General features: G+C 44.4%; 1 protein-coding gene across 1 annotated transcript in view; it reads left to right on the forward strand.

The window, feature by feature from the left end:
- The window catches only part of cadps2 (Ca++-dependent secretion activator 2), a 157919-nt gene that overhangs the window by 10860 nt on the left and 119675 nt on the right, over positions 1-27384 (forward strand). Inside the window, 1 exon segment of the mRNA XM_029433034.1 lies at positions 21719-21832. Coding sequence (XP_029288894.1) covers positions 21719-21832 — 114 coding nt within the window.

The raw sequence follows: 27384 nt of genomic DNA on the forward strand, positions 1-27384 counted from the left end.
CTCCCTCTAGTCCTCCCTGCTACGTCCTCCCTCTACGTCCTCCCTGCTACGTCCTCCCTCTACGTCCTCCCTGCTACGTCCTCCCTGCTACGTCCTCCCTCTAGTCCTCCCTGCTACGTCCTCCCTGCTACGTCCTCCCTCTAGTCCTCCCTGCTACGTCCTCCCTGCTACGTCCTCCCTGCTACGTCCTCCCTCTAGTCCTCCCTGCTACGTCCTCCCTGCTACGTCCTCCCTCTAGTCCTCCCTGCTACGTCCTCCCTCTACGTCCTCCCTGCTACGTCCTCCCTGCTACGTCCTCCCTGCTACGTCCTCTCTGCTACGTCCTCCCTGCTACTCCTCCCTGCTACGTCCTCTCTGCTGTGTCCTCCCTGCTACGTCCTCCCTGCTACGTCCTCCCTGCTACTCCTCCCTGCTGCGTCCTCTCTGCTGCGTCCTCTCTGCTACGTCCTCCCTGCTACGTCCTCCCTGCTACTCCTCTCTGCTGCGTCCTCCCTGCTACGTCCTCCCTGCTACGTCCTCCCTGCTACGTCCTCCCTGCTACGTCCTCCCTGCTACGTCCTCCCTGCTACGTCCTCCCTGCTACGTCCTCCCTGCTACGTCCTCCCTCTACGTCCTCCCTGCTACGTCCTCCCTCTACGTCCTCCCTCTACGTCCTCCCTCTACGTCCTCCCTGCTACGTCCTCCCTGCTACGTCCTCCCTGCTACGTCCTCCCTCTAGTCCTCCCTGCTACGTCCTCCCTGCTACGTCCTCCCTCTACGTCCTCCCTCTACGTCCTCCCTGCTGCGTCCTCCCTGCTACGTCCTCCCTGCTACGTCCTCCCTCTAGTCCTCCCTGCTACGTCCTCCCTCTACGTCCTCCCTCTACGTCCTCCCTCTACGTCCTCCCTGCTACGTCCTCCCTGCTCCTCGCCTGCAGCTCCATCGGCTGGATGAACGGTGCTGCAGCCGGTGTTTTACAGTGAGCCCGTCCCCCCCTGACTGGAGAACCCTCTCGCTCTCCCGCTCTGTGTTGTTTCCTCACCTGCACAAAGCTCTCAGCTGAGCAGCAGAACAGCAGACTGATGACACACAACGTGCTGAGGATGTGAGGGGGGGTCCGGATGAAAACACAACCCTGTTGAAGATAAATCATTTGTTCCCTTTCCACTCTTTGTTTCCTCATGTTCTGTTTGTCACTTTACATTCTCAACACTTGTTTAAGACCTCGTGCACGTGAGAATAAGTTTCATGTTTTGACGGAGATAAATGTCCCTCTGCTCGTGTTGGGACTCCTTAACTACGTTAGCATCTTTAGCAGGAACATCGAGTGTCTGCTCCCAGCCCAGACCCCCCTGGTGGAGGAGAGTCCGACTTCAGTGCCCATAAACGACCCATAGCTACGTTCTTCTGACTCTTCATGGGACTGTGAGAGTCCCGACTTCCATATTTACTTCCGGGTGTTAATAATCTCGCCAGTCGTGTGTTTATTAATGCAGGTTTTCTGGCTGTAAGCGGACTAACGGGGGGGGGGGGGGTCGCTGTCACTGGTTCAACCCACTATTCCAGCTGATTTCCTGCATGGTAACCGTGGCAACCGCTCGCCACTTCCCCCGTTCAGTGTCCAGCCACAAACAGACGCCTGACCGGATCAAACGGATGTGAACATGTGGTTCTGACGGTATTATACATTCCACCAGTTCTCTCTAATGTTTGAACTCGTGTATGAATTCTAGTTGTTGTTTTTCTGTGAAATTCATTTGTTCAGTGGTTCAAAAAACATTAAAGGAGTTGCCATGGCAACGTTGCACACCTGCAGCTGTTTGCACAAAGTTTAATTGAATCTTTTCAAAGCTTTACGTGCCGGTACTTTGTCACGTAATGTGTGCAGCAGCCTGAACTGTGCGATAAGAAACACGGCTCCTACATGTGTCGTGCTCCGCCATCATGGAGATTTGTAGAGCGGAACAACGTGTGTGTGTGTGTGTGTGTGTGTGTGTGTGTGTGTGTGTGTGTGTGTGTGTGTGTGTGTGTGTGTTACATATTTATACTCTTGAATCTACATAGTTTAATACAGCTGCTGTTTGTACTGTGTTGTAAGAACAGGACACATTTAGTTTAAGATAATCCTGCTGGCATGTGAACAAATGTGACAGATTAAATAGTGAATGAAGGCTCAGTATGTATACATACATATATAAATATATATATATGTATATGTATAAACAGACTTCTTTATATCCACACTTCATTCAGTCCATGAGTCACACGTGTAGTGACGCTGACGTGCACTCGCTGGGCAACATGTTCTACAGCAGCTCTGCTATAAATCCTTTTTGTTTACATTGTGGGGAATGGAATACACGCTGTTTAACTCTTTACATACAAGATATTTTACTGACACTACAGTTCAAACATACTGTTAGAATTAAAAGTCCTGCATTCAAAGATATTAAGTAAAAGTTGTCATTGTGCAGAACCTTTCAGAATCATACTCGATACTTCTGACTCTGTTTCTGGGTTGATAAGTGATCAGATGCAGGTTTTGAGCTTGCTGGTCTCACCTGTTGAGATTCCAACACTGTCCTCCTGCAGATGAGTTCCAGCTTCTTCTGCAGCCTCCAGCACATCTGCACAGTTCAGAAGGATTGTGATGGAGCTTGAAGAAGCACAACTGTTTATTTTAATTCAGCTTTAAGATGAAATAAAACTGTATTTATCTCGAGGGAAATGCTGTGCAGCAGTTGCAATACAGAAGAGCGAAGATATAAAAAGTCTGAGAGAACTATAAGGTGCCAATCCCAAAATATATACAATATATACAATATATGAAATGTGAAGGTGAAATTGTCCCATTTCAGAATAATATATGTTATTGGATTATAATTATTTCTGCATTAATGTGTTTATTACTTAATTACTCATAATTACTTGTATATACTGCTGTGTAGCTTAATCCTTAATAATACATTATTTATATATTATTATTGTAAGAATCTGAAAAGTAACATATATTAATTAATGAATTAAAAAGTTGTAGTGGAGTAGAAGTATAACATTATACTTTCTTATATTCCACTGAATATTAGTACAACATCACCAGTAACTATGGAAACCCCTCAACGTTATAGTCGTGATAAAAGCGACTCTCGCAGCAGAGCCGTGGCCACTGAGGTCACACGGGGTGAACGCCACGCTGCCGGCGTCCTCTGGAGGCCGATGATATTTCTGAGTTGTGATGAATAAATAGAATCAACAGGTATTGACATGTTGAGCGGCGCATCATGTCGCCGCGTGGCAGCCGGATCTGCCCGCAGTTACACTCGGAGCTTCTGGTGACTAATGAAGTCCCCCGAGGCGTCGCCGCACACCGCTCGTTTGTTGAGACGCCGGCCTGCTCTGTTGTTGTTTTGATAGAGAAGAGGTTGCGGGCTCTCGGGACGCCTCGCACAGGTGTCGACTTCGTCTTCATGCAAAGTGTCCGTCATTCAGTTTAGTTTAGTTTGTTTTGATTCTTCCTTTGGGACGACTGGTATTCTGATCCTGAGGAATTGAGCTGTAGTGTTTAAAAAAAGAAAAGCCCTCCCACGCTGTATGTCACATCTTTGTTTTTATGGGTCCACCTACACCGAACACTTCGTCTTGGCAGCAGCTGCTGAAAGATCTCAGGAACAACACTGCATCCTGTCTCCGAGCTAAACTTGGTAAGAGTGTAATCCGCTCTTTAAAAGACACGGGTGTCAAGTAAATCCTATCTGGCAGCTGAACATATCTTGGCAGCAGTCTCTGTCTTCCATCAAAGGGAGGTTTTTATGTGTCATTCAGTCCAACAACGGCCTCTTAACACACTGATGTGATGCTCTGCCAATAATCTGATTTAGGGGAAGTTACAGGCAAAAAGAAAAAAGTCCACAAGGCCCAAATGCAACCGTTCATTCACATGGCAAGAATACATCGACCGACCTTTAGCAGCTCTGGGTGGATGAAACCTGGAGAGACAGCTTTGCTATTGGTACCTCGTGGGGTAAAGAAAGTGTAGTTTAACCTTAAGCAAGTGTAAAGTTCTGCAATTGCGGACAAAGTCAATGGAAAGACAAGGAGACATGGATTCGCCCAGGGCGAGGCGGACCGAGGCAAAGACTTGTCTCTGTGAGAATATGAGATTTTTATCTCATGTTTTATGAATCTGCTTTGATGACAGAGATGAGAGGAAAGAAGAGAGACTGTTGAGTTCTGAGGTGAAGACAAACACAGTCCAACACACGTGCGTTTCTAGCTAGCTTGCGGCTAACGTGTGTACAGTTGGAACATTGTCTGTGAATCAACACACGCTGCACAGACAGTCCAGCTGTCGAATTTGCTTGAGTAACGCTGGATTTATGGCCGACATGCATTCAGCTTGTCAGGCTCCTCTCTCCCACATGGACACGCTTCGGACTCGGGGGATAAAGGTTGCGTGGTGCTAACGATGTGCCGGCCAACCATGTTGGAACATAAAAGTGTTGCTTTTTCAAACCCTGGGCAACAACAACTGGCGTTTATATATAAGATATGTACAGCTTTACCATGTCATAACAGAAGTATAGTTCAAGGAATAGTTAAAGAGGTTGAAGGAATAGTCTGTGTTAAGGTCTGTGTGGGCGGGTTGGGCAAACAAATGGCTAACACGCAAACAACCTGGAAACATGCTGTTGCTATTGTCACAGTAGCTCGCTGAGATTCTTCCTATTATTTTATGCTCTGCAGTATTTTCCTGGCATATTCTCAGGCTTGAACTTCATTTTTTATCATTAGGAGAGTTATAGTTAGCTCAGATGCTAACAAAAGACATGTTTGTAACATCACCTCTTGTTTCATAATTGTCTTTAAAGCATTTCTCTTGTGTAGCGAGACGAGGAAACGTTGATGTTGGCACACAGCTGAGCAGCTACAATACTTTCCTTCATTTTGGACAACGTCCGAAAGTTCACCAAAAAAGAACGAAGGATCTGTTTTACTTCCTTACTGCCAGTGAATCCATGGATCATATACACATTAAAACTCTAGCAGCAGTTAAATAAACAGTTTTCTACTAATTTGACACAAATGATGCATTACAAACTGGAGGTGTGCAGTTTTAAAGACCTGGCAAGGTCCAAATGAAAGAAGCTGTCCAGTTGCATTGTGGGAAATGTAGGATTTAGTGTCTGTGGACCTTGACTCACAGCAGGGACTAAAAAAGAATACTTATACCTCAAAATAACAAAAAGTACAAGGAGTACTCGGTGTTTCGCACAGTATTTCTAATCAGATTTTGAATTTGCAAATGTGAAACTCTCGTAACATGCCGATATAAACTGATTTCTGTACTAGTTCTCTCTCAGTCATTATACTTTTCCGAGCAGTGGAGCGTGAGCAGTCACATGTTGAGGCTGGAGTGCATCAGCACAGTGTGATTCTCCTTATTTATTTAGTCTTTTACAGGAAGCTTCTCTATCATGTTGAGTATAAAGCTGGAACTCCAGCAGTGCTGCAGCAAGTCTTTTAATCGATTTTTCACTTTAATGTTAAGTTATCAGCAGCTATCTATCAGCCCCCAAATGAGCAGAATGGAGCTCCGAACAAAACATTAGATTTTTGATTCTTTTCTTAACTAAATGTTTCCATCGTAGGTCTAATATTCAAGGAGAAATGAATTGCCATTGTAATCAGTCATTTCAGTTTGATGATTTGTGGCATTAATCAGCATCAGCCCACGCAGCCCTGTATGTTTCTATTGTTCCTTTGTATTCTCATGAACTATTAATTGAGCGGAGTTAAAGCTCAAGGGCTCTGCAGATCTCTCTCTGTGAAATTGAAAATGACACCGTTTGTATTTGCAATCAGTTTTCTTTTCATAGCAGAACCTTCAGACCGAAGTCACTTCTGATGAAATGTCTCCCTCTGGGCTGCACACTCAAACCTGTTTTAAACCTTTTTGTCAGTCATCAGCCGATCTGCCATTATTATCACCATCTGGAGCTTTAGCCTGGAGTCTCACTCAGTTTTGATATTATCCATCCATTCATACATCATCCATCCATCTATCATACATCATCCTTCCATCCATCCATCCGTCCATCATCCTTCTATTTATCCATCCATCCTTCAGTCCTTCCTTCCATCCTTCATCCGTCTTTCCATCCTTCATCCATCCATCTGTCCTTCATCCTTCATCCGTCCTTCATCCATCCATCCGTGCTTCCTTCCATCTGTCCTTCCTTCAACCATCCTTCTATTCATCCTTCCATCACTCCATCCATCCATCATCCTTCTATTTATCCATCCATCCTTCAGTCCTTCCATCCATCGACCCTTCCGTCTTTCCATCCTTCATCCATCCTTTCATCCGTACTTCCTTCCATCTGTCTTCCTATCCATCCTTCTTTCATCCATCACTCTGACATCGGTGCGAGAGGAGGGGTTCATTCTTGACATGTCATCAGTCAATCACAGAGCCTTTGTTGTCATAATAAACACAATAAAAAGCTGTGGGCTGTCAAATATAATGAAGTATCTTTTTCTTGTTTCCTGTCTCGACCACAAGGATCGTCTGTTTAATCTCTCATTCTGTCTCTCGTGTTCGATGATGGCTGCCAGAAGGCGTCAGCTTGTTAACTCTTTGGTCTGGTTTTTAGCCTCTTTCAGGGTGTAATGTTTAAACTCTGAACTAAAGTATAGATGACAGACAGCACATCACCGTGCACTCAGGAATACTGTACGGGACATTTTCACTATTTTCTGACATTTTACAAACCAAACAATTAATTAATTGAGCGATAAAGAAATCAGCAGATTAATTATCGAAAGTTGACTTTGAGCATTAAACCTCATAACTATTTATTTCCCATTGTTTGCTACTAATGGCCGACCTTCCAGAAGACTCATCGTCTCTCCACAATCACTTCATGTTTCGTCTTCCACAGTTTTATTTGTATTGCTAGCGGTGTGTCCGTCGGTCGGTCCGTCACTTTGGTCCAGACTTAAATATGTCAGGTTCCCCTCAGGATGAATTTTAATACCAAGTGTTTTTTATGTGTATTGTGATTAGCACATATTTGTTTATTAGCTAACACGCTCAACTACGCCGATGAAAATCAAAGCGTCATTACTGTGAGCTTGTTAACATGCTGAATTTAGCATTTAGCTACAGCTCGTTTTTAAACTCGTAGTGTCGTCTAAGGGGTCATAATGGTTGTTTTTGCACGTTTAGCTCATTTACTAAGAATCGCACACGACCTTACATCCCTGCTAATCACTTTCCAAATCCTCTCGTACTTTATCTCTATGAAAATCAATCGAGAATTCAGTGGATGTTTAATCCCTTTCCACTTGTTGCCTTGGTTTATGCAGTTAAGAGCATTTGAAAACTCTTCTTATTGTTGCGTTCAAGGACGCTCTGATATCCAACATTTGAGAGCTGGCCCCTGAACAGAAACCTTTTCAACGCAATAGACCACATTCACATTGTCCTTGACACTCTGCTGTCATTAAGCATCCTTATGTTACCTAACGCTCACTTTCTGGATCACTTTGGTTTCTCCTGTTGCAGCGACACCAGAATTTCTGCTTCCAGCTGTCCATTTAGTCGTTCTGCATTGAAATGTTTTCTTCTGTGGATTTAGATGTTAAGATATTAGATAATTATAAAAGCTCTTGTGTAAACTGTGTAACATAAACGTCTCATGTCTCCTGATTTCTCTTTGAACCATGTTAGTTTCAGTCCATGATCAGGTCTCTGCAGCAAAGCGCTCGTGTTTTAACTCCCTTTGATCCCCCCACCCATAAATATAATGATCACCCGCGGAAACAGGGATTATTTTATATGCGTTCCATGCAGAGCATTAACTCGGCCCATGCTGATGAGGGAACACAAGAGGTGCTCCAGTACGTCGTCCATCACCACCCTTTTCTTTATACTTCTATATATAAATGTATTTCATTTCCACCAGCATGAACATTAAAATAACAATAGCATCAATCTACTGTCTGACCGGCAGTGTTACTGGACACTTTACATATAACACATCATATGTAGAAGTTTATAAACCTGCAGTTTCTGAAGAAGAAAGTTTGTGACACCATTGATGTATTAAGACTGCAGTTTGGAAAGTTCCCCCCTCAGACATCTGTAAAGACAGATCTCCTCGATGTATTCTCATTTATCTTTCAATAATCATTTATTAGAATGAACAGAAACATCCAAATACAACTCTGTTGTAAACGGTTGTCCCTCCATATTTTATTTTTTCCCACTCAACCCTTGCTGATGAAAGAAAGACAATAATAAGAAACATTAACGACCCGCTGCTCATCTCTGCTGCAGGCTCCAGTCTACATTAGCCGCTAACTAGCATAACACAGCGCTTCTCAGCCTTTCTGAGGTCACGACCTTCCTGAATAATCCAGCGAGCGGTAGATGCACTGACTGGAAGCATGTGTTAGCATGTGTTAGCATGTGTTAGCATGTGTTAGCATGTGTACTGTCAGACCTGAAGCTAAGCAAGTTGGTTTGTGCTGTGAAATGATTAATGGCTCAATTAGGGGAACTAAATGATGTGTGAAATAAAAGAAGACGATATGTCTGCTTCTGCTGCTTCATTTATGTTGTTGGTTTTTTAACTGTATATTTTGAACAATATTCTAGAAGTGCAACTTAAATCTGCAGAGTTCTCCTTTTTAAATCAGTGAGTTTCTCACTGCTGTTTGGTGTATTTGTGAACATTGGACAGAGCGAGGCGAGCTGCTTCTCCCTGCTTCCAGTCTTTGTGCTAAGCTAAGCTAAACTAAGCACGCAGACATCTTCTCTGAAATGACTGAAACAGTTCACTGTGGATGACGGCAGAAAGAGAACAGAGAAGAAGTGCGAACAGGAAGTCTGAGGTTGTCTTTGGTTGTTGAGGGAAACTGTCCCCCAGGTTTGTTGTGGCTGATTCTCCCCCACAGCGCCTCTGCTTTCTGCTGATACACACACACACGCACACGCATACACACACAAGCCTTTACATTCCTTTACATATAACTTGAAGGAGCAGCGGCTGTTTGTTCTCCTCGCTGTGTTTTGAGCAGCAATAAAGTTTTATGTTCTGGAACATAAATAAGCACCTGCGTGGTGTTGAGACTCATTAATGATCCAGAAGTGTTGATGTGTGAGTTCAGAGCTCACCTGACGCCAACAACACAAACATATTTTGATATTATGCAGCGAAAGTCTGGGCTGCTGTATCTCACACACACACACACACACACACACACACACACACACACACACACACACACACACACACACACACACACACACAAGCAGTTGTTTGAGAACTTTGCATTTGGCAAAATAATAGTTTAAATGATTATAAAGTATTAACTTCTGCACTGCTTATTTTTCTGCTTTTAGTTTTCTCTTACAGACGTTGTTTGAGACGGTTGTGGAACAAAATACAAACTCCTCGTATGTGAAACCAGCTTGGTAATAAACCTGATTCTGATTTGAGACGTAAACGAGACTTTCAGTCGAGTTTTCAATATATTTCCGCCACCATAACGCTCTGAGCATCACAGGAGCTGCACTCTGTCATTGTGTTGCTCACATGACAAACACGTTCAGCAAATTGCTGTTGTCTGTAAAAATAAGCCCGTCACATCTCCTCCAGTCATCAGAGCGGCTCCCTCTGGGATGTGTTTCTGTTTTCTCTCTGGCACTTTCACTTTCACTTTCACGTCCCGCTTTGTATTTGAATCGATGTCAGTGAGCTTTTCAGTCCGACTTAAATCACACACACTCTCCTGACTGCAGTAAAAGAGATACAAGATGTTAATCTGAGAGTGTGTGTGTGTGTGTGTGTGTGTGTGTGTGTGTGTGTGTGTGTGTGTGTGTGTGTGTGTGTGTGTGTGTGTGTGTGTGTGTGTGTGTGACTCAGTTAAACGTCGTGGACGGATTGATATTATTATTGCACCATTATCGCCACATGTTGCCATATCTATTTAAATATTCAGTGTGTGACTGTGATGATGATATGAGTCGCTGGTGGAGGGGCGAAGCACCCCCCCGCTCTTTATGTGTCGTTCCACCGCTGCCTGAAGTTAATTCACACCTGTTTGTGTCAATTCTCGTCTTTCTATTGACTTAATGTGCCATCGACTCATGTGTGGATGCAGCTGTGCAGTCTGAACTCCTCAATAAACCTCATGAGTCCTGAGAGATGTTGGTGTGCAGACGGACACACACTCTCTTTCCGTCTTAAAACAAACTTCTGGACTCTGAGCATCAGAGCATTATTACACAGCAGACACACACTTTCTGAGGAGAAATACTTTCACACGAGTTGTGTTTGAAAAGTTTCCCCTGAGATACTGCGGAGCGTAAATATTACATTTGTGCGGCTCGTCTATCATCTGGTTTCAGACTCTCTTCTGTCGGGATGATTTTCTCCGGCTCCTCTCGTCCATCACGCTTCAGTCTTTGTGAGTTTCTCACCGCGGCGTTGTGTGGCAGCTGTAACTGCGATGAGGATTCGGTCTTCGATCTGTTTCTGCAGGAACACATCATTAATTGATTTAGAAAAAGGCCTCCTGAAGGTTAGTCCTGGCGTCACGTCCGGGACCAGCAGTCCTCCCGAAGCTTCTGTAGCTCGATGCGGTCTCTCATTGAGAATTCCTTTTCATGTCTATAAAGTTCAAAATCAGCATTCTTTACAGCACTTTCTGTTAGAAACTGAACATTTTGGGTTTTCATTTGTGTGACCCTGTGGCGCCAAAACCCGTCAGCGTTGAGATTCTTCTGCCATCGCCAACAATCAGAAATGGAAGACAAAATTATCGACCGCCGGAGCTCAACGTCCGCACTGTACAGGGTCACCAGGGTCACCAGGGTCACCCGCTCCTGGTTGATGGTGGACATGCACGTTGCAAAGATAATGTGGTATCTATGGTGTACGCCTCGCTTCCTCTCCAGAAGGATCACTATCCGCAATTTAAGAAACAGCCGACTCCTACAAACGCTCCAGTGTGAGTAACGCGAGGCCAACATCCACCTGTGAAACACTCTGTTCAAAAGGAAGATGTGAAGTTGTAAATGCTTGAATACTCGTCATGTATTTTGATAAAACTCTGGATATATTGTTGTCTTGTAATCAGTCATGTTCTGTTGCTGTGTGAGAGCTGCTCCCCTCTGAAGACATTAAAGCAGCTCAAACGAATGTAGCAACACATGCCCTGCAGCTGGAGAGTCACTTCCTGAAAGTCTCCTCACTGGAGGCTTCTGCACATTCAGGATGGCTATGAAATGTCATGAAGTCTCCTCGGCCTCTTGTCGGGCTCCGACAGGGCGACACCGGAACGTATTTCGCTGGTGATGAAGTGGTTCTGAATGGGATTGTGGCTGCAGCTCCGTGCACTAATCTAATAAAAGACTTCTCCTGAGCAGTGATGATCAATTGATTCAAATGGCCTCAGCGGACGAGCCGAGCCAGCGCTCCGCTTCTATTTATATCCTCCTTCCACTGGTGAAGTCACAGCCAATCTCACCCTCCTCCTCCTCCACCTTCTCTCTGCGTCTCCTCCATCCTCCCCGCTCTCCTCACGTTCTCCCCTCTGCGACCCAGCGGAGAGCTTTACCGCCTCATAGCTCGACCCGCCAGCAGTCATCAGACAGAAGAGGCTTCGACACTCGTAACAGCTGCTTCCTTGTGTTTCTGAGCGTCTGCGTTCACCACTCAGACGTTTCACTTTGGTGTAACTGTTGACAGATGACAACATGACCATAAGCAGTAATGGAAGCACCATCGCTGTCACACTTCTTTCCCCAAGAAACTCATAACCTTCATAACCTTTAGGGAAAGTGACTCGTGGACCTTTTTATCTGTTGCAGCTTTTAGAAACTGAAGCATTGTTCATTTTAAGTGAACAATTATTACTTTGTGAGCACCCCCCCCCCCCCCCCCCCCCCCCTCTTTTAAAGTCCTTTATCCTACTTTTTTTTTTTTTTTTTTTTTTACCTCTAATCCGTCTAAGAGCGTCAGCTCAGTCCACCTCAACACGCCTCTGTACTCGGTGTATGTACTGCTGTTTACTTTGCTATCCGGCTGCGTTGACTCAGTTTTACTGAAGCGGTTCAAGATTCCTGTTTGAACACTGAAGTCCTCGTTCTGTGAATTGCGGCCGCTCCAAACGTTAATCGAGATCCAACATTGAGAGAGCAACAATGTGAGGAAACAGCTGAGAAAGCAGCGACGCTTCCTTCCTCCGATACCGAGGGATCGGAGGAAGGAAGCGTCAACCAGAAACCCCGAGCAGAGTGTAAACACAGGGCGCGTCACATGGTCACACTCGGCATCTGCCTTTTGTTTAATCAGGTGGAGGAAGAAGCAACGGAGGCACTGCTGTTGAGAGTAACGGTGACGCTGCATTGTAGCTCAAAGGACACGCGTTGTACACTCCTCTGCACAGTCTTTGTCTCTGCACCAGTCTCAGTCTTCAGAATGTCTCTGTCTGTCCACTGCTTTGCTCCAGACGGAAATATCTGTAATCACTTTGATCCCTTACAGTTCCCATGAGATCAGAGTAGAGGAGTGAGTTGTTTTCATCTCATGTAAACTCACATTCAGCGCTGTTGGCTGCATAAGTCCCAGCCTGTTTCATGGGAACTTTAACTGTTCATACTAGTGTGAGTTTGTTTTCACCACACACGCGGACACATTCGCCGTGGTGCGTTTGCACGTGATGCTGTGCAGCTGTTGTGCTTGTTGCAGAAAGGCACTGACATTTTGTCAGCTGGGAAAAGTTTGATGACTCCTGGAGCAGCTGAGGATGGATTCTTCCCTCCTCCGTGTGGTGAAGTCTCATTTTGAGCGGTGGAGGTAATCTGCGCCTGTGTCTACAGGAAATGAGGCAGAGAGCCATAAATCTTCACCTTAAACCAGCGGCTCTGTCTGTATCAATCTTTATCAAATTAATATTTATAACTTCTCAAGATGATATTCCAGGATGAATTACTCTGCTCCAGGGTTCTTGGCCGTATCCTGATTTGATGATATTTTATCATCTCTACATGCACATCTGCTCAGCAGTGCGACACATTCAGGTGTTTGTTTGCAGTGTTGACATTCTGTCCTCAAGGTGCAGCGAGTACAGTAGAAAATAATGAATTCTTTGGACAGGATGACGAGAGCGTCCCAATCTAAAGTTCAGCCTGGATGTGCTGGAGGAAAGGTCGGGGGGGGGGGTCAACTAAATCATTAATGCTCTTCCTTTTGAGGGAAAGAGTTTGCATGGCAGACTTCCTCCGTATCCGTCACTCGGTTAGACTTGAATGTCAGCAGGATCCTGATAACTGCAGCATTCATTTATTAAAGCGACGCTTCACTGTAACTGTCTCTGATCTGACATCATCAGTGTGTGAGAGTCATCTCAGTGTGTGAGAGTCATCTCAGTGTGTGAGAGTCATCATCAGTGTGTGAGAGTCATCATCAGTGTGTGAGAGTCATCTCAGTGTGTGAGAGTCATCTCAGTGTGTGAGAGTCATCTCAGTGTGTGAGAGTCATCATCAGTGTGTGAGAGTCATCTCAGTGTGTGAGAGTCATCTCAGTGTGTGAGAGTCATCATCAGTGTGTGAGAGTCATCATCAGTGTGTGAGAGTCATCTCAGTGTGTGAGAGTCATCATCAGTGTGTGAGAGTCATCACGCCTTAAACACATAGAGAAATGTATTTTAGTGGGTCAGGTGTGTGTGTGTGTGTGTGTGTGTGTGTGTGGATAATGACCGGCTGCAGACAGAGCACAGAGGTCAGCTGGTGGTGTTTGTAAAGGGAGGGGGACAGACTGAGATCTGAGTTCGGGAACAGTGTGATGCTCGGGAACATCTTCACAGATTCCACCTGCACAGAAAGCGTCCAGGCAGCGGAGCGGAGGTTTATTTATATCTATAACTTCCTTCCTCTATAGTCGTATGTTAAGTTGTGGGGTTTGAAGCTGTGATGAAACTCTGTTACTTTGACGAGAGTCTCTTCCAAAGCAATCAACACTTCCTCCCTGCATGGTGAAGGTGAACTGTTACATGACACACCTGAGCTTCCTTTATATTTAGCTGTGGAGTCTGTGGAAGAAAGCTCACATGGATAAATCTACTTCATTTGTTATGTTTGTTTGCGAGTTCTCCCGGCTGCTGCTGTCTCTCGGTCTGATAAAGATCTTCGCAGGTTCGTGTTCTCATGAACGCACTTATTATCACGAGGAAATGTTTATCTTCTGCAAACAAATAAATGTGAGGAAGATTACACCTTTGTTTTTAAAGAGGGAAATGGCCTCCAGGATTTAACAATGGCAGCTGTCAGTTTTGTGATTTGCATGTTTTATTTATGGTGTTTTAACTTCTGAGACGCGGCTGCATCACTTCATGTTTTCCTTCATGATCAAGTCTTTGTTAGTTTGTTGAACGTGAGTCAAAGTACCGCCTGATGGGAGCGTAGCTGCGCAGGTACTTTACATCTGTCAGCTTTAACATGGTCTTCCTGTGGTGAGAATACTGAGTGCGTACTCCTTTATCTTCCATACATTAGTTTATAAAGTATTCCACCGCAGAGAAAACAAGCGTTCATACCTCGAGAGCCGGGTTGTTTTCTGTTTTTGCCGTCTGGTGTACGAGCTTAAACCCAATATCACAAACTACACATGTGTCTCCGTGTTTACAGACTGTACATACGACACCCTCTGTCCTTAGACCCTCGCACCGCACAAGGATCAACTCCCCAAAAGAAACCAACAATTAAAGGGGAAATGTTCTAAACCTCAGAGACTCTGAGGAGGATCCGTCTCCCAGGACGGACAGATGACGTGTGTACAGAGTGAACAACACAGTACAAATACAACATCCATGTGACAGGAAGTCAAAAAGGCTTCCCGGTGCCTCCAAAAAATAAATATTAACGTGTGCGTGAGGCAGGACCAGAGCAGCAGACGGAGCCACGAGTCATGATCAGACGTAACCTTTAATAGAGACGACCTGCCAGATGAGACGCAGAAACTCCGGATGCTGAGGTTGTAACATTTAAGGGACATGAATGCTTGGATCTTGACATCAAAGCAGTCGATGCAACAGGAAAAACAATCGGCCGCTGCAAAGTGTTATCAAGTGTATTATTTCTTCGCTTAGCTTCTCCAGAAGTGCCCCCCGGAGTACACACTGCTGGTTAGGAATAACTCAAGTGTTATTGATCTCCCCCCCCAGGTGTAAGGTTTTCACAGGACCGAAACATGCTCCCGTGTCTCCCGCTGAGTGACGATAAGAGACGTTTCTCCTCCTGTCACTTCTGATGAACACAAATTACTTCAGACTGACGCAAACGTCTCTGAGACAAAGAAAACAATCTGTGTGTGTGTGTGTGTGTGTGTGTGTGTGTGTGTGTGTGTGATTATAAAAGAACAGGAACAGATGATGGCGTTTACATAAAGTGCCGTCACGACTGAGTAATCTGGGAAACTGCACATTTCTTGGCTCCATTTCACTTCCTTGTGTCAGGGTGTGGTTTGAGTCACGAGTTAATAAATGGATGTTTTTATTCCACTGAAAACATAACTGGCATTTAACCTCACTGCTCTTATTAAAGCTCGCTGTCTTACGCAAAGGTTTTGATTAAATAAAATGACCCTGCTCTGTTTTTCTGAGATGGACCTTCCTCCTAATCCCAAGAGAAGGTCTCATTTAGTCGAGGGCTCGATTTCATGGAAGCAAACATGGCCGGCCTTTTGAGTTTAATCCAGAACTGAGGAATGTGACTGACGTGAGTGTAATTACCTTTTGAGTCGCCACGTCGCCTGAATGCATCGTCTGCCGCAGTGTTACTCACTGCGCGGCTCGCCAAGCTTTAATTGGTGTCTCGCGTGGCAGGGGGCTAAATAAAGTGATAGATATGATTATAGAGTCAATACAGATATTTCATAAAAACACTAAACACAAGCAGGGCTATTACATACAACCCATTAAACCACAGTGTCTGCTCTATTAGCCTACAAATAATAGATAATAATAATATATAAAAGATGCAAATAATACAGAAACAAGATGTTTAAACCTGCTGAACACTGACTCACTGCGGAGCTGCCAGTTCTGGCGCTCTATCAGCACTACATGGTGAATGTGCTCTTGGACGGGTAGATAGAAATAAATACACTTAAGCTCATTAACAATATGTCATCATAAGCATGCTTACGAATATGGACATTTGCTTAAAAATAGTTTATATCGCTAAATTGGAACATTTAAATTGGAGGATACTACGACCAACCTGGCACTTCATACTCGCGTTAGCTTGGCTCTGGTCCACTCGTGTCACCATTACGTGCTAGTTCGCGTGTGTTTCTACAGATGGACAATGGATCCATTTCTTATTAAAGAGTTGCACAGCAGGTGGACAGAAACAAAGCGTGACACACGAGGAACATTAAGATTTGTCTTTGGAGCATCAAACCACAGAGTCGAGAGGAAGATGCTGGAGATGTGGTTTGTGGACAGACAACAGCTGCTCGTTAAAAAAGAAAGAGAAAGGTACGAGCCACACAAGACGAGTAAAGGAACATTCAAGACAAGTGGACAGAGGAGTTTGTATTTGTCCTCCACGAGTCGAACCCTTTGTGCTTAATGTGCAAACACACCGGCTCTGTTTCAAGAGAAGTCCGTTGGAGCCGCATCTCCAAACGACGCATCCAAAATTCAACGAAACTTACGCACCTGGAAGAGAAATGAGTTTTAAACAATAGAGCAGCTTTCTTCTGTTTCTGGACAACAAAGGCTCAAACACAGGACGACTAACACAGCTGAAGGATTCACTGAGGCATCCTTTGAGATCGCATGGAGTTTGGCTCGGGCAAAGAACCTTCTCAGACTCAAACATTGTGAAACTGCTTTGTGGCTTTGTGGCTTCGTCCCAGTATTAAGATAATCCTGCTTGTATTGAATGTATTGGTTGTATGTTCTGGCTGGAGGACAGATTAATAAACAGACGTGCTTTTTATGACTGGATGTAGCTTTTCATTCTTTGTGGTAAAAGTGTCTCTCCTGTTGACTCTGTCCTCTCAATGTGGCTCTCACGTAAACATAGTGAAGACCACTGCTCTGCTGTATCAGTTCAACTGGTCCTGGAGAAACACCGCAATGTCCAGATGTGTCTTCAGGCCCTGACGCACCAGGCTGGCCGTCCGTGAGAGTCTGTTAGCCTAGTTTCTACGGTGTGTGTGTTTCGCCACTTTTTTCGGAGCCTTTACAGAAAGTAGCAACCATGGAAATGCAGTCTGACGTAATTTCCTCTGTGTACCCAGGCACTGAGATTACCCATACTGTGTGTGTGTTTGTGTGCGTGTTCCTGGTTTACACACACACACACACTTTGCCCTCCGTCCATTACTCTGAGACGTCTAACAGAACAGATATGTCTAGCTCTCGCTCGGTTCATGTTTTCTAACCAGAGCTGCATCCTGACAGCCGAAAGTGCTGTGAGAACGCAGAGAAGAGACACACACACACACACACACACACACACACACACACACACACACACACACACACACACACACTCTTTGTGCTTATTGATCTGCCACCGGGAGGTTCTCGCTGCTGCCCAAATAAGCTGTTAACTCTCCTGGATAACCTATCATCATCTCCTCCTCCGAGAGGAAGGAACTCAAATTGAAGCCTAAAGCATAAACAAACGTTAATGTTCACAACACACAGGCACACACGCACACACGCACACATGCACACACACACCTGCTAAAACGTCGTCACCTCCTCTCCTTAATCTCCAGCAGACAGAGGAACAGCAGGTCGGCTTCTCGACTGTCACAGCTGGAAATGTTTAAACTTGTCATCTCCTCACCGGGAAACACACACACACACACACACACACACACACAACACACAGGTCACATTCATGAAGATTCTACTTTGAGCCTCTTTCAGATTTGCCCCTTGTTGTGTAAATGTTCTGGATCAGAGTCTCAGTGAAAGCTAAATAACTGGTGATGAATAGTTCCACTTACTAAGAATCCACATGTACTAAACACATTTACAACAACACACACACACACACACACACACACACAATGGTTATTTATTTCTCTTCAGTTCTGTAGAAAGAGTATAATTAAGCGTAAACTTAAGAGTAAGCTTGGTAACGTTCCCCTCTGACCTGAATGCTGTGACGTTGCAGGACGACTGCAGCTGTGTTTCGTCTTCACGTCTGATCTGTGTTGTCACTTTGACATGTTGCCGTTGGATTTTGTTTTGTATTGTTTCCTGGTGATTGACAGTTTGACAGTTTCTATGATTGGCTGTCTGGTCTGCTCGAATCGTATAATAGTGAAGAGACATCACGGTGACTATATATCTTTATTTATTTTGATAACATTCAGTGCTATTCTTTTGGCTGCAGTCAAATCTCTTCAGGTTTTTATCCGATCTAAAATCCAAACTCTCTGAACACAGACATGACATGATGACATGATGACATGATGACATGATGACATGATGACATGATGCACATTAAACATTTACTGTGGTCCTTTTGGATATGAACCTCCAAATTCATTAGAAATCCTTAATACTTCAGATGCATGTGGATGCATTACTGCAACTTCTAATAGCAATTTCCACTTTAAATGGAGCCTGATTGCCAAAATGTAAAGAAATATAGACTTTAAAACATGCCTGGATCAGATATCGGTGACATTGTGGTCAATCTTTGTGAAGAAACCATAATGTTGCATATTAACCTACAAAAACGTAACAATTTGACTTTATTCTTCCTGTTTTAACTTCATAAAGCAAAGAGATTAAACGTGAGTCGGCTCTAAGAAAGCAGAGACCGTTTGTGTTGTCTCCGACAGACGGAGAGCTTTTAGTGTTGCAGAAAAATGAAAAGCCGACAGCAGCTGATCTGAGCGCCAACGCTCCCTGATCGTTTAGAGATGCTGACCCGCTGACCTCAGAGTGGTTCCACTCGGTAGGACGCTTTTCAAAAGAACGGGCAATTTGAGAGCAACATCCCTAAAGGGCAAATCTCACCTCCACCTGGATGTTCTCTGTCGCTGACGGAGCACGAGTGCACCTCGCCCGCTCATAAACCCCCCGGAGATAAATCCATTTGCTGCACAAAGCCGAGTAGACGGGGAGGCACAAACAGAAATTCAACTGAAACCTGACAGGCGGCTTTTCACAGCTTCCTTTCACGTTGTCGCACCTCATTTCACGGGCAGCATTTGGGAGGGGGAGAGGAGAGGGGGAGGGGAGGGGAGGGGGGAGGAGGAGGAGGAGGAGGAGGAGGGGAGGAGGAGGAGGGGAGGGGAGTCTCTGAGAAGTCTCAAGGGTTCAGAAAAGGAAATTATTCTGTAGTTATTCAGGGGAGGAAAGCCGTGTGTGTGTGTGTGTGTGTGTGTGTGTGTGTGTGTGTGTGTGTGTGTGTGTGTGTGTGTGTGTGTGTGTGTGTGTGTGTGTGTGTGTGTGTGTGTGTGTGTGTGTGTGTGTGTGTGTGTGTGTGTGTGTGTGTGTGCAGAGAACACCGTACAAGCAATTAAGTGATCAGCCGCTCAGCCGGAGTCCTCGGTAGCACGGCTTACCTTTGCTCTCTCCCTTTTGGAGAATGCATTGCGTCGTCTCTCTGGTGGAGGACTCTGCACCGGCGGACGTGTTTGAGTCGGCGTGCCGGCTTGTGCTGGCTGGGGTCTCGGCAGTATTGTAGGCACAGCATCTGCGTTCAGTTTTAAATTCTTTTTGAATCTCATTTCCTTGGCGAGCAGTTTGTTGGAAACACGATCTCTCAAAGTGCTGCCCACAAATCGACGGTTTCATCGACGCACCCGTCTTGTCCATAAACACTGGCGGCGGCTGTAACGCAGACGAACACTGGCGGCGGCTGTAACGCAGACGAACACTGGCGGCGGCTGTAACGCAGACGAACACTGGCGGCGGCTGTAACGCAGACGAACACTGGCGGCGGCTGTAACGCAGACCAACACTGGCGGCGGCTGTAACGCAGACCAACACTGGCGGCGGCTGTAACGCAGACGAACACTGGACGGCGGCTGTAACGCAGACCAACACTGGACGGCGGCTGTAACGCAGACCAACACTGGACGGCGGCTGTAACGCAGACCAACACTGGCGGCGGCTGTAACGCAGACCAACACTGGCGGCGGCTGTATTCTACTTGTGACGTCATCACCCGAACATTGCCGAAGTAGAGGCTCTCGGCGCAGCGATCAATTGTTGTTGGCGGAAGTCATTTTTATGCCGTTATGATGGTGATTTATTACGAATACATCAATAATAAATGTATTTATGGCACATTTCACAGTAGAAATGAAACCTCCATCATGCACCAGCCCAACAACTCTGACGACAGATCATTTCGTTGGCTCTTTAAGGGTTCAGCGTGTTCGCTGTGTGTCCATTCGATATATTGTGCAGCCGTGAAGTGACGGTTCCTGCGATGGGGAGCTGCTGCTGTCTTACTGTAGCAGGAGCTTCGTTATCTGTTTTCTGTAATGAAATATGTTTCACATTTTCAACCTCGCAACCTGCTGCTTCCCATAAACGCAGCGTCTCCTCCTCCTCCTCCTCCTCCTCGTCCTCCTCCGGTGGTTACAGGCTGCGTTTAGACACAGAAAGCTGTCGGCAGGAGATACGTCTCTGCTCACTTTGTGTGGCCTGACACCGTCACTCCCAGAATGTATTTGTCGCTGTTGCAACAAGAGCAAGAATAATGGTTTAATTACCCCCCCGACGCCGCCGTCCTCACGACGCCTCATACATCTCATGAGCTTCTGGTTATTCTGCCGCTCATGAAAACTTAAAATGCTCATCCAACACATTGTGTCAGCTGTGGTTCACTGGGCACATCGCTGCTCCATCGCTCCTCTGGAAATGTTGTTACTGTTGGATAATATTAGATGAGCTGCATGAAGACATGAGGAACCATTATTATTCTGTTCCTCTATAACTACACATCCTCTTTAAAGGGCAGCAGCACCTGCATCCATCGTATGCAAGCTCACAGAGCAGCACGTTAGATGAACTCCGTACAAAGTGTCCTTCATCATGCAAAGTTATTAAATCCTAAACGTGTCCAAACACAAAAACTGGTTTATGGCTCTGAGCTCTTGCTGTCAACGTAACTTTTTATTAGCAGCGCACACACACACACACACACACACACACACACACACACACACACACACACACACACACACACACACACACACACACGGTTTGTCTGCGGAGAGGTTTGATGAACGCTCGTTTAACTCGCTGCTTTAAAGTTCACGTTAAGTGTGAAAGCGACTTCCTGACTTTGAGACGACCGTGTGGAGCTAATCAGCTAGATCTCGGGTTTGGTCCTTTTTTAGAATCTGCATCAGTCTTAAGTGGCGTCTGAACCTCCCCAGCCTCACTGACACGTTCGTCTTCCTCTGTTGTTGGAGAACTCGGTTTCCTAATGAAAGACGTTTGTTGGGTGATGAGAGTTTTCTCCGCTCTTGTAATGACGTGTCAGACTCCATCAGACTCTAACAATGTACTTTTGTTCTGTTTCTCCTCCATCCTGCCTTCCTCTCCTCTTCTTCCTCTCCATCTGTTTCTAATTGATTACAAACCTCCTCTGCCAACATCTCTCCTCTCAAACTCGCTCCCTGTACTTCTTCTTCATTTCCGTCCTCCATCCGTCATCTCTCGTCTGTTTCAGGTGAACAAGCCGCAGCTGCAGGCGGTGAAGGAGCGTTTCCTGGCCTTCCTCAACGGAGAAACTCAGATCGTGGCGGATGAAGCTTTCTGCAACGCCGTGAGGAGCTACTATGAGGCAAGACAATTTCATCTCTACTCTGTACCTTTGCGTTTAGAGTGGGGGGGGGGTGCAGGCGTCCTCCAGAGACCACTGGAGCCTCAGTGTCACTTCTTTGGTACAGCTGTGCTATTGCTGTGATGCTGTGGTTGGGTGATGAAATCTTTGCTATAGGCAGAGCTGTGAGGAAGATGCATGCCCCGTCCTCTCTTAAAGGGCCAGTGCGTGGTGTTTAGGAGGATCTATTGGCAGAACATCCCTAACTATGTTTCCATTGGTGTAGAATCACCTCAAAGTAAGTGGTTGTGTTTGTTGAGTCCTTTATAGCTACACCATGTTGCACCGCCATGTTTCTACCGCAGCGCAGAACAGACGCACCAAACACGTCTCCCGAGACGCCTTTCACCTTCCCAGAAGGTCTTAAATTAAGCCAAGATATGACCCCAGTTTGACATCTGACGTTCTAACAGCTGATTAAAACATTAAACTTCACCGGGAACTTAATTAGTATCAGAGACGATAGTAAACAACACAGATATATTATATTGGATCAAATATATTGGAGAAAGAAATTAAGATTGAAGTACACAAATGCATCTTATGAAATAACATTCAATTGCCTTGTAATGTATCCTTCATCCACAGACTGAACTCTCATCATAGCCTTCATACGATGACTGACACTCACGCAGCAAGTTAACCAATGCAACAGCAGAGCTTCGTAGCTTGGAGGCTTTGAAACCGTCCCGTGTTGAGTTCTGGTCGGACCTCGTGCCCCTCCTCTGATGACGGAGTGCTTGTTGAGCTGTTATGGCACAAAGTGATTAAACGTATCGGCAGCATCGTGTGAAACAGATTACAACATCGATCCCACCAGCTGTTCTGTTTTAGAGCACAGTGCCTCCAATCTCTCTCCTCCAAACTAAAGCTTTTTACTTCCATCACCGCCCACATCAGCACCGTTTCTCTACTTCTCCATCCCCTCTCTTTGGATCATGTCATCTCTGCAGCATATTCTCTTTGTCGTCTTTCCGGAATTTCTCCCACAATGCACTCAGTGTTTTGGATGGAAACCTGAGACGGCGTTGCAAAGCCTCCCACGTCGCCTCGAGTTTCCGTCTCCACTGTAGGAGGAGGACAGCTGTGAGCACAGATTGCAGTGAATTTACTTTTTTATTCCATTTTTACACGGTCTCTCCTTCTATCGCCCCCCTCATCTCGGTCTTCCCCTCCTCTCGCCCATCATCTGCTATGAGATGGAGATCTTATCGGCCACTTGCAGCTCGTCTCCTTAATTCCCTGCAAGTGTGAAACTCTCAGCTTTTGTGTCACGACAGAGAAGCTGACGGGCCGAGTGATCAAAGTCCTCCTGAGTGGATCATCGTCCTCAGAACACTGGTCCGGTCGCGTGTCCTCCTGAGACATCACACTGTTAGTCAGAGGATCACACACTTTATTATGTGTTGTGTATATTACAGGGATTCGTTCTTCATTCATCATATAAACTTAATGCAGATGTTCCACAACATGGAGTTTGGTGCAGATACAAACATGTGAGGTTGTTAAAAGGAACTACTCGTGACATTTACAGAGACGAACTCGTGCTGACGGTTTATTAAGAGGTCGTAAATGAGCCTTTGAGAAAATGTTAATTGATATTCCTGGCAAAATTCAATATTTTTATATAAATGTGTTTATATATATATTTACATATATATATTTATATTATATATATATATTTACATTTATATATATTTAAAAAAAAAATATATATATATATATATATATATATATATATATATATATATATATATATATATATATATATATAAATATAACAATATGCAGGAGCGTCCAAAGGAGGGGAGACGAGCAGACTTTAGCGTGGACAACAGGGGATTGAAACTGTATTAAATCATCTATTCTGCTTTGTGTAATCTTAGATTAAATAAAGAAATATATATTGTATACTTTTTTTGGTGCATTTACTTTGCTTTTTTTGAGAGGATACAGTAGAGATCTGAAATGAGGGCCGGTCACGTGCATCAAAGATTTCCAGCTGGATTTGATTTCAGCATCTTTTGGCGAATGGCGTTCTGTAATATCACCCAAACGTACACCGGTAATGGTTGCAGGCAATTCCCCGTGATTAGTGGACACGGAGGAGAGCAGAGTGGTGTGTAGATGGAGCCGAATCATCAGCAGTGGAGGAAACTCTGAACTGACAAGCCAACAGGAAGTGAGACAGCTGGAGAGTCGACAGGATTTCACAGCTTCCACACTGATTTCTCATCCCTAGAATTCATCATTTTTGTTAATTTCTTTTCAGTGAAACAGTTTGAGCTCCTCTGCTGCGCGAGCATCTTATGATCTGTGAGGTGAAACAGTTCAGATCTCAACGGCAGACGTTGCTTTCTCACTTTCTAACAAGCTGCTGAAGCCTTGAGACCGACGGACTGCAAGCAGACTGTGTGGAGGAAGTAAAATCACCGTCTGAGATGTGAAATTACAGGAAGGACTTTGTAGTAACCAGTAGAGCTGTGAAGATTTACTGATGCGTGTTGGAAAATTGATCCAAGAGTCTTAAATCCGATGCAAAACTCTCAATCCGACTCAAATTTTGATGGAAATCAGTCAAAAATCGATGGAGCACGTGCAGTCGACACGCAAAGTAGTGCTATAGCAAACCGTTACAGGGTTTTACTGTATTGATTTTATATTTTATAGCACATCACATATCGAGATACGCAGTGAATCGTCTTGAGAGGGAAGATATACGCCTCTAGTCACCAGATATTATTATTTTTATTCATAAAAACCTGGATGAATGAGTGAATAATGGAAATATTGTTAGTTGCAGAAATTAGTCAACGCGATGTTTCTCCTCCACCACCGTCTGAGGAAGAAATGTAGCAGAAGTGGACCTACTCAGCGGGTCAGCACATTGCATACCATGTGATCATAAAATACGTGCATTCGTCAGCCTTTTTCATGCAACTCCTTCACTGGAGGACAGGAACTGATGGCATGTTACTGTCTTATCGTCTCTCACTGCACTACATGTCTTCCTCCCGTCTGTCCATTTGACTTGATTAATTAAAGCCCATAAGCTTTTGTGTTTGATATCATGACTGCTCTGCTGCTATTCTGCTTTTTTAATTAGCATCTCGTCCAAGATTCAGCTCTTTGGCATCACAGCATGATGAGACACGGAGTGTGTGCAGTGTGTGTGATGACTTTCTCTCAACAGTCACGGAGGTTATCTGAGGAGTTTTGTGGAGGAAAGTGACTGATGTCTGCTTTCATGAATATGATGGATGAATTTAAATGAAATATAGCATTTAGCTAAGAACAGGAGATTAATGTCCTTTTTGTCAGTTTAATCATGGATCCTAAACATAGACTGTATATAATATGGACGTAGACTCTGACGTCACCCAGAGGTTTCTGTAGAGCCAAAGTGGAGCTCAACATGTGTGGCTCCGGCTTTCGCCATCCTGGCAGTGCCGACTCCACCGTCTAATCCAAAAATGGTTTGAGGATGCCGCAGACAGCTAGCGGCTGACAACCAAAACTGTCTTTTTTCTTTTCTTTTCTTTTTACCAGGCTGTAAACATGATATTTCTGCTGTAATGTTCGGCATTTTAACATGAGTGTCTCTGGGGATTGGCTCGCTTTTGAAACTTCAAGTGGCCATTCGTTAATTTCAGGGATTAACATGACAAACTGACATTAGGGTTATAGATTAACAGGACAAGCTAACGTTATATTCACAGATTGATAGGACAAGCTAACGTCAGCAAATGTAGTAGCCGCAGTAGTAGTAGTAGTAGTAGTAGTAGTAGTAGTAGTAGTAGTAGTAGCAGTGACAGTAGTAGTAACAGTAGTAGTAGTAGCAGTAGTAGTAGCAGTAACAGTAGTAGTAGCAGTAACAGTAGTAGTAGCAGTAACAGTAGTAGCAGTAACAGTAGTAGCAGTAACAGTAGTAGTAGCAGTAGCAGTAGTAGTAGTAGTAGTAGTAGTAACAGTAGTAGTAGCAGTAACAGTAGTAGTAACAGTAGCAGTAACAGTAGTAGTAGCAGTAGTAGTAGTAGTAGCAGTAACAGTAGTAGTAGTAGCAGTAGCAGTAGTAACAGTAGTAGTAGCAGTAACAGTAGTAGTAGTAGTAGCAGTAACAGTAGTAGTAGTAGCAGTAACGTAGTAGTAGTAGTAGTAGTAACAGTAGTAGTAGCAGTAACAGTAGTAGTAGCAGTAACAGTAGCAGTAACAGTACAGTAACAGTAGTAGTAGTAGCAGTAACAGTAGTAGTAGTAGCAGTAACATAGTAGTAGTAGCAGTAACAGTAGTAGTAGTAGCAGTAACAGTAGTAGTAGTAGCAGTAACAGTAGTAGTAGTAGCAGTAACAGTAGTAGTAGTAGCAGTACAGTAACTAGTAGTAGCAGTAAACAGTAGTAGTAGTAGCAGTACATAGTAGTAGTAGTTAGTAGTAACAGTAGTAGCATAGCAGTAACAGTAGTATAGCAGTAGTAGTAGTAGCAGTAGTAGTAGTAGTAGTAGTAGTAGTAGCAGTAACAGTAGTAGTAGTAGCAGTAACAGTAGTAGTAGTAGCAGTAACAGTAGTAGTAGTAGCAGTAACAGTAGTAGTAGTAGTGTAGTAGTAGTAGTAGTAGCAGTAACAGTAGTAGTAGTAGTAGTAGCAGTAACAGTAGTAGTAGTAGTAGTAGCAGTAGTAGTAGCAGTAACAGTAGTAGGTAGTAGTAGTAGTAGCAGTACAGTAGTAGTAGTAGTAGTAGTAGCAGTACAGTAGTAGTAGTAGTAGTAGCGTAGTAGTAGCAGTAACAGTAGTAGTAGTAGTAGTAGTAGTAGTAGTAGTAGTAGTAGCAGTAACAGTAGTAGTAGTAGTAGTAGTAGCAGTAACAGTAGTAGTAGTAGTAGCAGTAGTAGTAGCAGTAACAGTAGTAGTAGTAGTAGTAGTAGTAGTACAGTAGTAGTAGTAGTAGCAGTAGTAGTAGCAGTAACAGTAGTAGTAGCAGTAGTAGCAGTAGCAGTAGTAGTAGCAGTAACAGTAGTAGTAGTAGTAGTAGCAGTAGTAGTAGCAGTAACAGTAGTAGTAGCAGTAGTAGTAGTAGCAGTAGTAGTAGTAGTAGCAGTAACAGTAGTAGTAGCAGTAGCAGCAGTAGTAGTAGTAGTAGTAGTAGCAGTAACAGTAGTAGTAGTAGCAGTAGTAGCAGTAACAGTAGCAGTAGTAGTAGCAGTAACAGTAGTAGTAGCAGTAACAGTAGTAGTAGTAGTAGTAGCAGTAGTAGTAGCAGTAACAGTAGTAGTAGTAGTAGCAGTAGTAGTAGTAGCAGTAGTAGTAGTAGTAGCAGTAACAGTAGCAGTAGCAGCAGTAGTAGTAGCAGTAGTAGTAGTAGTAGTAGCAGTAACAGTAGTAGTAGTAGCAGTAGTAGCAGTAACAGTAGCAGTAGTAGTAGTAGTAACAGTAGTAGTAGCAGTAGCAGCAGTAGTAGTAGCAGTAGTAGTAGTAGTAGCAGTAACAGTAGTAGTAGTAGCAGTAGTAGCAGTAACAG

The sequence above is a fragment of the Cottoperca gobio genome, chromosome 6, assembly GCF_900634415.1.
Source record: "Cottoperca gobio chromosome 6, fCotGob3.1, whole genome shotgun sequence".
NCBI lineage: Eukaryota > Metazoa > Chordata > Actinopteri > Perciformes > Bovichtidae > Cottoperca > Cottoperca gobio.